Raw genomic sequence first — 12150 nt, forward strand, 5'->3', positions numbered from 1 at the left:
ATCCATTTTTTGTACAAAAAGCAAAATTTGTTTCCAAAGACAGTGGAGCTGATTTTTTTCTGTTAGCATTTGGATAATGAATTAATTTTTCTAAGTATTAGAGTAAATAAAAATAAAATAATTCTCAATAATTTAACAAATCTGCTATTTATAACTCAGTGCTATGTTTATAATCATTGTGTATGTTTATAAAATTTCAACTAAATATAATCAAAATAAATTATCCTTTGCTTAGAATCAATTTCACAGCAGCAAATCACCACAGGTTAAGGGGCGGAGATGTCATGAGGCCATTTTGGGAATAAACAATACTATTGAATGAAAGAAAAGCGAACATAAATGGTAAATGCCAAAGGATATTAATTGCTAATGGGAGCAAAAGGTGAAAAAGAAAATGAATTTATTTTTTCATCGGAAAAGCAATACTTATTTGGGGAAGCAAAAGGGGCCAAATATTAGGTAATCATTCCCAGGATATCAAAGTAATGTTGCTTTGATTACAAAAAAGTTCATAAGAAGATCTTACAAATAATACAAATAGAAAGAAGGGAAATTTATTGTAAAGAATTATTTGTTTGTTTTCCAGTGAAGCGTTAGTAAGGCAAGCTTAATGTAAACTATTTTAAAGTGAGTAATAAAAATAAAAGACATTTATATACAGGAACAATTTAAAGAGAGGTTGGGTATATAAAAGTTGTCATATGATTATCACAGAAACATCTGATCAACAAATCTGCTAGCTGTTGTTGGAAATACAAATACACAGCATTCAAATTAAATAGTCCTTGATTTGAGAAAAATCAATAAGAAAATAAGTCTTTTAGCCACGAAAACAATTCAATAGTTAATGTATCTAAGAGTTCTTGGGTTTTTTTAATTTCATATTTGTAATTTATTTTGCTGCATTCCATTAAGGCAGAATGCCACTGAACCTCAACTGAGATATTTCAGTTGGCCAGTGTAACAAGATTGAGATTTGAAACCAGAAGTGCATTGATGGATAGTATGCATTTTTCTTTTTTAATGGAAGAATTTGAAGTAGAATATCAGTTAAAATATATTTAATCTCCCATTAGAAACAAAGGTGACTCTATTATATCTGATCCAAACAGATGTTTTTTTATTCATATTCTATACTTTGATAATGCGTAGCAAAACATAACAAATATTGAGTCACCATCCAATAAGATACATCAAAATATAGCTTGAGAGTTGTGATATAAATAGTAGTCATTTCCTTGGTAGCTCTTATTAATTTTTTTTAAGATATAAAAATATAAAAACAGAAGATTTTTGTTTCCAGATATATATTTTTATTCATGAGCGGTTTTTGTCAGAAGTCAAGATATGCCCTACTATATGTCCTAAATGCTATCTATTTTACAGTACACTAAATATTATTATTACCTGTAGATACCATGGGACTCCTTTTACATAATGGATTCCAGTTCTCTTACAGAGTTGCAAATGAAAATGTTATCAATGAGCTGAAGAACCTGGAATTAATAACTTTGCAACATTATAACAAATAGGTAGTCCTGATGTTTTGTTCTTATTTTAACATATCGAATATATTTCATTGCTTACATTAGAGTAGCAGATTGAAAACATCTGCTCACTTGCCACTATTCCACCAGCAGCTGAAAATCTTAGATCATTTTCCATAGGCCTATGTGTACCAGGGCTATAATCCAGCTGCTGAGACTTGATATGGGGCCAGATTAATATTCAAGAGCTTTTGAAATGAAAATAATGCTTCTTGCCAAAGATTAGAACAATGATAGACTCCATTTGCTGTTCCCTTCTCTCTGCTCTTCTTTAGCACCCTTCCTAACCTGATTAATTTGCCCCCTCCCATCATCCCCTCCATCCTCTCTTTACAGCTCCATCACCTGTCATGACAATTAAGAAGGATCGTACATCCAGAAATAGTATCTCCTTATCCTGGCAAGAACCCGAACACCCTAATGGGATCATATTGGACTACGAGGTCAAATACTATGAAAAGGTAGGAAGACAATGTGAAAGGGTTGGGTTGTATAGAGAAAGAGGTTCTTTCTCGAGAACTGTACTCACTCTTGCAAAGAAATCAGTACCATTGCTAAGAAGTGATAGAGCTCTGTTTAAAGCTGATGCCATGTGATACTTTTGATTTATTGGTAGAGAGGGGCTTAGAAATTATTGTGTAGAATATCTCCCATTCTACAGTGATAAGCCACAGCAGAGATGTCACTACCAAACCTAAGTCATCTAGTTTGGCAATGGAAATGATATTTATGTCCTTTCACACTAAGTCCTATGCTCTACCAACTATTTTATAGTGATTCCTTAACCTATTGATGAACTATTCTTAATTCATTGCCTTAAGTATCATTATTTGACCTTCACATTCACATGAACTTCATTCACTAGAGATAGGAACATTGGACTAGTAACAAAACCCCTGTAATATTATTGAACTGATGAAGAAAAGCTTTCTTGACTTTGTACAAAGAAATTTAGAAGATGGGAGTAGGTGTATAAGTCTGCCTCACATCATAAAATTGTGATTCAGCAATGAAATTATAAAAAACATAGGTACATGGTGATTTATAAGTAGAATTTAGGCCATGATATTTCATCAATAAATAGCACTTATTCCTCTCTGGTTATGAATTATGGTGAGGTTTGAAAGCAAGATGAATTCAAACCTTATCATCAGAGAAAAATGGTTCTATAGCTATTAATGTGAACACAACATATTTGTGTATCTATTTATAATAGTTTACAAAATATTTTAAAGTGAATTAAAAATAAATCATGGATATTGAATTTGAGTTGAAAGAAGTGAGTCTGGTCTCATAATGGAGGGCCATGATCCAAAGGAACCAGAGCAGTGGAGAGAAAACTGTTTATTGGTGACCTGAGCTTTGAAACTATAGATGATAGTTTAAGAGAACATTTTAAAAAATGAGGCACACTTACGAATTGTGTGATAATGAGTGACCCCAAACAAAACGTCCCAGGGGCTTTGGTTTTGTGACTTATTCTTGTGTTGAAGAGGTAGATGAACATTCGATGACCCAGTGTGGTGCTGTCAAATACTCATCGATCATGATCTTCTGATTTTAAAAGCGTGACAAGATAACCTGTGCAAATGTAAGACTTTATGTTATAGATGACACAACACAATACAAAGAAAATTAATGATGTGACTCATTTCAGACGGGATAACAGAACCAGAAAACACTCATCCTTTAGATCTATTGGGCTGATTCAAAAATACAATTAAGCTACATTCATATTTTTTACAAACATAAATTTTCTGTACTTATTTCAAAATCTCCCAACAAAGCACAATATGCATCCTTATTTTTAAACAAAATTAATCATTGCAGGAAAAGAAATGACAATCTATTTTTATTCCCTAAACATTTTAAAATTTGATACATACATATATGTGATATTATTTAAATATGTATTTATACAAATATTTGTATTGTACATAGAAAAATGTAAAAATTATTTCCAAATATATATGTAATGCTTAGAAATATTGCGAATCTTTCACTAGATTTTAAGCTCTATGAAGTCTATCTCTTTTGACTGTCTAGTTTAGTAATGATGATAAACAGAGCTTAGTTCTGGGTATATGCTCAATATTTTCTTTAACAAATGAAATGTTTTCTGTAAAGTAAATATACCTAACCCCCATCAATATTTAATATTTTAACTCAAAAGCTATCTAATACATAACCAGAATCTTTAACCAAAAAGCATCTGTAACCTACGACCTTTTTTCTGCCATGTTCTACCTAGTTTTGGTTGATGATGTGCATTATTTCATATAATCTATTCCGGACTCCATCCCAGGTACAGGGACATTCCACTATTGCTCAAAATCAGGTAACCCTTGAAGTGCTCAGTATATATTAATGAACATTAGAGGAAAAACACAATTCTATGTTAATCTAATTTTTGTGGACAAGGCTCGACACAAAAAAACTTTACTACTAATGTATAAAGTGAATCTCAGTGTACAATGTGAATCTCTGAGGAGGTTCTTTTAGAGAAATATTTTTAGACTTTGATCTGGAGATTTTTGTCTCTATTAAACCACTGTGACTTAAATACAATGCAAATTTAGTTGATGGTGAGAAAGTTAATAATGTACAGCCACATACAGAATCTTCATCTTTTTAAGTTAAATGTTTTACAATTAATAGAATATTTTCTACCTGAGAAAGAATATGGCAATCATTAGGTTTAATTCAAAGGAGTATATTCCTCTTTGTAAATTAATTCTTTTAATTAGGTTGAAGCTTTCAGCCTTGGCTTTGAAGAGAACAGATTTTTGCTCAGATATTCACTAATCAGAAGGAATGAAAACTAACTTTTTCTGCTTTATGTGCAGGGCGCAAATTAATATATCCAAATTAGGAAACTCTGTAAATATTTTTATCTTAAAAAAATGTCTTTAAAGAGTGGAATGATTATTATGTCTCTTATCTGTCATATGCTCTGTGTTAAAATTTAAAATTGTTTTGAGTGGTTCACTTTTATTACCACTTGATACATTATACAGATTTTATGTTAACATGATTTTTCTTATCTCAAAGCAGGAACAAGAGACAAGTTACACTATTCTGAGGGCAAGAGGCACGAATGTTACCATCAGTAGCCTCAAGCCTGACACTACATATGTATTCCAAATCCGAGCCCGAACCGCAGCTGGATACGGGACCAACAGCCGCAAGTTTGAGTTTGAAACTAGTCCAGACTGTATGTATTATTTTAATGTAGAGTATGTGGGGGAGGAAGGGGGGCTCTTGTAAAAAGTGTCTGATAATTTATTCTTACTCTAAGTTTTAACTAAGTATGATACACTGAAAGTATATTGCTTGAGACGTTTAACAATTTGCATAGCATTGCGTCTGGGCATTTGTGTTTGTATAGATGTACATGTGTTGTTATTTTATGTTTTTTATTTAACAAATCAAACATATTCTAATGCCTGGAATTCTTCTGATTTTCTATTAGTCCTAAATTGCTTTCAGGAATATTGTTTAGTATGGTACCACACTTCCAGTACCTGTTAATACGGATATTCCAGGTCCATTGACTGATTCAGTGAATTACAAAAAAGAAATTTGCTAATTCATTAGGATTCTAATTTTCTTTTAATTCTCAACACAATCAACCTTATATCACTTAGAGATTAAAGATTTTTCTAAATCCTAATTTATCACCTCATTAAAATTCACAAACTATTTTAATAGCTCCATCTGTTTGACCCAAAATTTGGATAAAATTTGTCTAAAATTGGTCTAAATATTTTCCCAATAACATTTTTCTGCAAAATCATGACTGTGGCCCTAATATAAAATGAACACGAGTTAAAGATTTTATTTAACTTATTAATTAATTAATGAGACTAGTAAGAGATTAAAATTGATGTAAAGGGAAATTTAAACATATATACATATATATACACACACACATGTACAAACGTGTGTACGTATAATCAGGAATACTTAAATAAATTTGCTAGTAGATTGCAAAATGGTTAATATCTTATAATAAATTATAAAAAATAAATGTAACAATTGGAGTCAAGTCTTCTACAGTACATATCAATTATGTCTCTATCTTCACTTTCTACTCTTAATATGTCATTTTTCTCTGGCACCTATATTTCCTATTTCCTAAATATTTTGTTCATTATATAAATATATATTGTATTGGTATGGTAATATTTTTATGACCTAATAGAAACATTCAGGATGACCAAAAAATTATAAAAATGGCTTAAGTTACTCTGATAGAGTATATATTTTTTGGCACACTTTTTGTCAGACAATTAGATATGCTGCTTACAATAACAAGTTGTACATTCTGCAAGCTATTGAGATTCTAATGTTCTCAGAAGTCATCGGCTCACAGCTTAAACCTGACAATTCTGCTTGGAAGAGAGCTGCCATCCTCAGTACACAAATCTATACTCCAGCCCTCTCCTAATCCTCCTTCATGGAATGAGCATGAAAAAAACCACTCTCTGAGGACACAAGAAATGAAATGCTATAAATACCATGATAGTCACGTGAAAAATGGTTAAAACAAATTTAAAATTTTAAGTAACAAAATAACAAAATATAATTGCAATTTAACATTAATAATTCTAAATCTTTTTTTATAAATTAAGTGGTGCAAAGAAAATTTCTTATTTTGAAATGATTGTAGACTGTCTTTTTTCAAACTTTTAAATAGTTTTTAGAATTAACAAACAAAAGCTATATTTGATTTACCATGAATGATTTCAAATCACAGATATAGAAAAAGCAAATGTTTATTATATCCTGTGGTATAAATTAGGCATATTAAGGGCAAGAAAGTCAGATCACCATTAGATAAACATTATATGGATGCATATTTTGGAACATCAATCTAATCTTGCATATTCTTAATTAGCATTAATTCTATCTGATAAGTAAATTTGTAACAACAAAAAATTCCAAAATTCTAATGTGATTCCAAATTTACCACAGATATTATTGTGGTAGTTATACATAAACTTCTAATGAGGCTTCAGTATCTGAGACTTAAATGTTCCATTTAAAAACAGCAGATTCTTGAGATTTTTGCCAAATGTGTTTTATATTTTCAATACATCCTTTGATCAAGAGAGAGCAGAAGAGAGGATAAGAAGAAAAAATATGAGCTTTTTAACATCACCCTCTCCCTTTATTAAAAAAGTTGAGTCGCGCAGTTTGATTCTTTTTTAAATCAATTTACTCTTATTGCTTTACCATAGAATTCTTCTAAACTTTAAATATAGATGAGGGGGAAAGGTGCATATTATCTTAAGGGGAAAAGGACAAAATCAATTCTCACTCCATTTTTAAAAATCAAAATGATATACAGTTGACCCTTGAATAGCTTGGTGGTTAGGGGTGCAGACCACCTGCACAGTTGAAAATCCACATATAATTTAAATCAGCACTCTGCGTGGGCAAATTCCCAAATGCAAATAGAAAATACATATTCAGAAAAACTCTAAGGTTTTAAGACTCGTTTTTGTTATATATCGATATTTAATCGATGAAAAAGACTTGTGTTTAGATTTCTTTAACAGTTTGCTGTTTATATATATTTTTTTATTTTATGAAAAGTTCTCACTTATAACACATGTAAACATTTCTTAGTCGAGTACAGCGTACTTTGAGCTGGAGTTCAGATAATATTTTCTGATCTTGGTTTATAGCAAAGATGCGGAGGCACCGTGAAGCATATATTTTCCTAAAATGTCTTGCTTTTATATATCTGTGTTTTACATCTATTATCATCCTCCTTTCACGGATGAGGAAACTAAGGCATAGAGAAGTCAAGTAAGCTTTCAAAAATCACACAACTAGTAGGAGATGGGTCTGATTCTAGAACCCATATTTTTATATGACAGCGTAATATGGCATTTTTATACACATTTCATTTGATCCTGTTCTTCAAGCTATTCAAATACTATTATTTCATTTTATACATGGCTTATGACAAAAGTTTATTTTTTCTGAGGTCACATGGTTAATAAGTGGGGTCAGTGAGCTTACAGTCTCTAGATTTTGGACTGCTACTGATCCAGTGCTATTATTTTACATATTAAGGAAAAAGATGTTAAACTAAAACTCACAGAAAGCACAGAATGTATAGAAGTCAAAGGGCTTTCCAAGAGTAAAGGCAACATCCACCAAAGCCAGAAGTACCACCAATATGACATGTTTGGGAAAGCAGACAGTCCTACTGTCTGGAAACCCTGAGTGGGCAGAAACTACATCCTCAATAGAGTTTTATGTGATTGATTTATTACTTGTGCTTGTAATATTCTCTGGTATATTAGGTAGTGGTGAGTGTGTGTGTGTGTGTGTGTGTGTGTGTGTGTGTGTGTTTTGTGTTTTGTGTTTAAAAAATAGTACATAATTTGAATATCCAAGGAATTTCAAGAGTAAAAATACGTGGAATAAAGCTGAGACTTGAAATTGAAGGATTCTATTGGATATTACTGTCCAAGAAGATGAGTCCCAGGGAAAATTCAATTAGCACTCCTGAATGCCTCCCACCTCCTTTTCATTGTTTTAATGAGTGAGTGTGCAGCAACCGTAATCTCTTGGATTCTAGTAGGCGACATTAAGGCAGCCTGACAAAGGTAGAATGGAGTCATTATATAGTGAAATTTGTATGATAAAATTAGGCATTCATATATAATTTTATAGAATATAAATACTTTTGCCAGTTTTTCACTGGGAAAATGAAATAATAAATATATATGACATTTATTAAACACATACTATGTGCCTACCACTGTCCTGAATGTTTTACTTTATTAATTCATTTAATCTTCACAAGATCACATTATGTCATACAGCAAATAAGTACAAATCCAGGCATTTTGGTTCAGGAAAATGAACTCCTAACCAGCCTATTTTAGGGAGAGAAAACTGAAAGATGTGTTTAAATGAGAAGTGGCTTGAAACGGGGGAGCAGTAAATTGTTTTTCTATGACATATGATGGATATCGATTTTTAACTAATTAGTAAACAACTCTATAACACACAGTTAATCAATATAATTCATTCAAATATTTGCTCATTTCAGTAACAAGAATCATCCAATTGAGGTATGTGCTTTACATAGCCTCTGGAATTTCTAGACATTTTGAGTTAGAGGAAATTACAGAGAAGTCCTAGTTTAACCATGTCTTTAATGGAAAAAGAAATAGGGACCCTTTTATCTATTATGTTCCCCCTCCCAATTTCATCAATCTTTATTTTATAAACTGGCTAAAATTTACCAGAAGATTCAGAATTTGCTGCTCCTTATGAATTATTATTCTATGTTTATAGACCGTTATTGAATCACCATGTTGGGTTATTTTTACAACCTATTTACAGATCTATAGCCAGTGGATAAGGATGTACCAGTTCAGTTCTTCTAGGAAATAGATATTAAGATAGAATTACAAGAGCTTTATAGAGGAAATACAGATAAAAGATAAGGAAGAGAGGAGCAGAAGTGGGCAGGCAGCACCTCAGACTGAGACGAAGTTCAGCCACCCACGAAGAGATGGAGAGAAAGAACAGAAATGAGGAGGACAAGCTTCAGACAGCAGTGCAGTTCTGAGGGTCTTGCTAATCTGATTGGGGTTTCCAGAGTGAAGACTGGCCCTAGGAGAGCCCTGCATTGGGCAGACACGGGCCGGCTCCAGTTCCCTTGCCATGTTTAGTAACTGAGGAGAATGTGGCTTGTGCATTAGACCGCAGTGGATCCTGAAGGAGAAGCAGCTGGAGGCTGTCTGCCTACTGCAGGCTTGGCAGCAGAGATCTGAGCAGGCACTCCCATGACTGCCACAATGGTATAAACAATAGTTTGCTGGGAGTAAAGAATAAAGTACGGCAACAGTTTATATAAAGAGTGCGCATGCCATCCTGCATATCTGAGCTTTTTTTTTCAGATGCTGAGAAAATGTCTAACAGTCTTTCTGCCGTGTTACTATATTTGCATCCTTTAACTAGTCCTAAAACTGCATTATTTTAGAGAAAACCTTTCAAACGTAGATTTCGACCAGATTGAAGATGTGACATTGGCTTCTGGAGAGCTAATAGTATTCAAATAACCAAATTTATTCTTCTAAACTCTTCTTTTGGTATATCAGTCATTCACGTGTTCCATCAGCATTTATCATGAAAGAATTACATGTTAAAGTAAGAGCAAATGAAAGAGTTATCCCAGGAACTACGTTTATTTTAGAAAGTCTAGAGATTAGGGTATTTATAGTTTGTTAGCAGATGAAGCTGAAGATTTAGACAGGAGACAGACTTTAAGGGGCTTTATATGTTCTGCTATAGAACATATTATCCTGAAAGTAATGGAGAGCCCCGCAAAAATTTATGCATGAGAATAACATGATCAAATTTATGGTTTAGAAAGAAGACTCTGGTGACCAGTTAAAAGGAAAGGCACGTAAATCGAGAATAATTAGGAATTTCTAATTGTAATCCAGAAGAGAAATAAAGATATAAACTAAGATATTATAAAGGGCTTAGTGATTAATCAGATATAGACTGATCAAGAGAGGAAGAGTTCAAGGTGACTTCATAATTATGGTCTACATCCTCGCTGCCAAAATGTTGGAGTCTGGAATCAGCTGCATCAGCATCACTGGGAGCTCAGAAGAAACGCACAATCTCATCCCCTACTCCAGACCCACTGAATCAGAAACTGCTGTCCAAAAGATACTCGAGTGGTTTCTATGAACATTAAAGTTAGAGAAGTATCTGTCTATGTCAAGGGTCAGTAAACTTTTCCTCTAAAGGGCAAGATAATAAATATTTTAGCCTTTGTGTACATGAAGTCCCTGGTTCTCGTACTCTACTTGGCTATTTGTTATAGTCTTAAGGCAGCCGTAGACAATACACAAATAAATGTGTTCCAATACAATTTTATTTATGAACACCGAAAATTTTAATTTTGTATAATTTTCATGTCACAAAATCCTCTTGTTTTGACTTTTTAGGATCATTAAAAATGTAAAACCATTCTAAGCTCCTGAGCTATACAGAAACTGAGGGCAGGCCAGATTTGGCTACTGGGCCATTTTTGTCAATACTTTGTAGATGTTGGGCCATTTACAAAGGTAGGAAATACTGGGAGAGGAACAACTCATTTACGGTATATGTTGAGACTCATAGTACAGATGTTATACCACCTTTTAAATGAATGTAGATATTGGAGACTAAACCAGCTTATTTAGAAAGCTTTTATAATTTCATTATAGGAAATCTAACCTGTTCTCCATGTTCCTCTGCTAACTTCTACTTTATCCGTTGAGCTTCTTGCCAGTGAGGATAGAGGAAGCTAGTCCAGTATGTAGTAGTCTTTGATTGTTGCCATTGAAACAGAATATTTAATCTTATTAATTAGAAATTTCATGCAAAATTATAGGAAGTACTTTTTTAACTCAGTAAAGAATTATTTTTTATATTTTATCAGGCAGTAAGCCATATTTCAGGTAAAAGTATAATAAATGTAACTTAATTTGTCAGATTTTTCATGTAAATGTTAGTTACGATGTGTGAATGCCTGGTCTTTTTAAATTTTTTATCTCTTCAACCTCACAGCTTTCTCTATCTCTGGTGAAAATAGCCAAGTAGTAATGATTGCCATTTCAGCGGCAGTAGCAATTATTCTCCTCACAGTCGTCACCTACGTTTTGATTGGGAGGTGAGTCCACAGTCTGTTTTATGACTTACTTTCATAATTGCTTCGCTTGCTACTCCTCCCCCACCCCCGCTCACTGCTGCTGAAATATGAAAGTGTGGCCAGTAATGTTAAGAATGTCTCCATTGATATTCTAGGTCTCTTTTTCCCCTTCCTTTCATTTCATCTTTAGCTTTGATTTTCTTTTTTTACATTAAATTCCCCCACCCCTACCCCCGCCGCCTCTAACACACACCTCTTCCCTGTTTTAACTTCACTCCTGGCTTTTACTTTCTTTTTCCAATTATCCCTTCACTCTTTAAATACACCTCAGATTTCCTGGGCTCTTTCTCACCCTAAACACTGGTAACACTGCACAGCACTAACCACTAACAATGGAGACTGTACCCTTCATTCATTCTAACAGCAGTTGTTAAAAAATACTATAAACACTTTCTAAGGCCATTATAAAAACTCAACTGAAGGGTTCTGCGCAGTGGGGAAGCAACTCTATGTATCTCCTCATTAAGCAGCTTTCCAGGAGCCTCAGAGAAAGAGGCTTTCTACAGAAAATTTAGAAAATATGAAGTCATTAAACTTTCACTAAAGCATTTAATTGTTTGAGGAAAATGCTCTATTTTTGTGTGTGTGCTTTGCACATTGTGAGCATAGATAATTATTTCAAGTATATATTTTTTTCTGTGTTCTCTTCCCTTAATTTACCTCTAGGTTCTGTGGCTATAACAAGTCAAAACATGGTCCAGATGAAAAAAGACTTCATTTTGGGAATGGACATTGTAAGTTTCTAAACTGTATTGGTGTTTTGGTTTTAACACTAGTTTTAGCAGTGGTTGATTTATAATTGGATAACTTTCCCTAACAAAGAGAATCCAATTCAAAAGTAGTTCTAGAAATAAAATAAATAAA

General features: G+C 33.0%; 1 protein-coding gene across 2 annotated transcripts in view; it reads left to right on the plus strand.

Moving 5' to 3' along the window:
- Positions 1–12150, plus strand: part of EPHA3 (EPH receptor A3) — a 323316-nt gene that overhangs the window by 243445 nt on the left and 67721 nt on the right. For both annotated transcript variants that reach the window (XM_006926248.1, XM_015600167.1), the window contains exons 6-9: positions 1884–2008; positions 4599–4761; positions 11145–11247; positions 11953–12020. In XM_006926248.1, the coding sequence (XP_006926310.1) occupies positions 1884–2008; positions 4599–4761; positions 11145–11247; positions 11953–12020 (459 nt within the window). The remainder of the gene's footprint in view (positions 1–1883; positions 2009–4598; positions 4762–11144; positions 11248–11952; positions 12021–12150) is intronic.

The sequence above is a fragment of the Pteropus alecto genome, unplaced genomic scaffold (assembly GCF_000325575.1).
Source record: "Pteropus alecto unplaced genomic scaffold, ASM32557v1 scaffold239, whole genome shotgun sequence".
Lineage (NCBI taxonomy): Eukaryota > Metazoa > Chordata > Mammalia > Chiroptera > Pteropodidae > Pteropus > Pteropus alecto.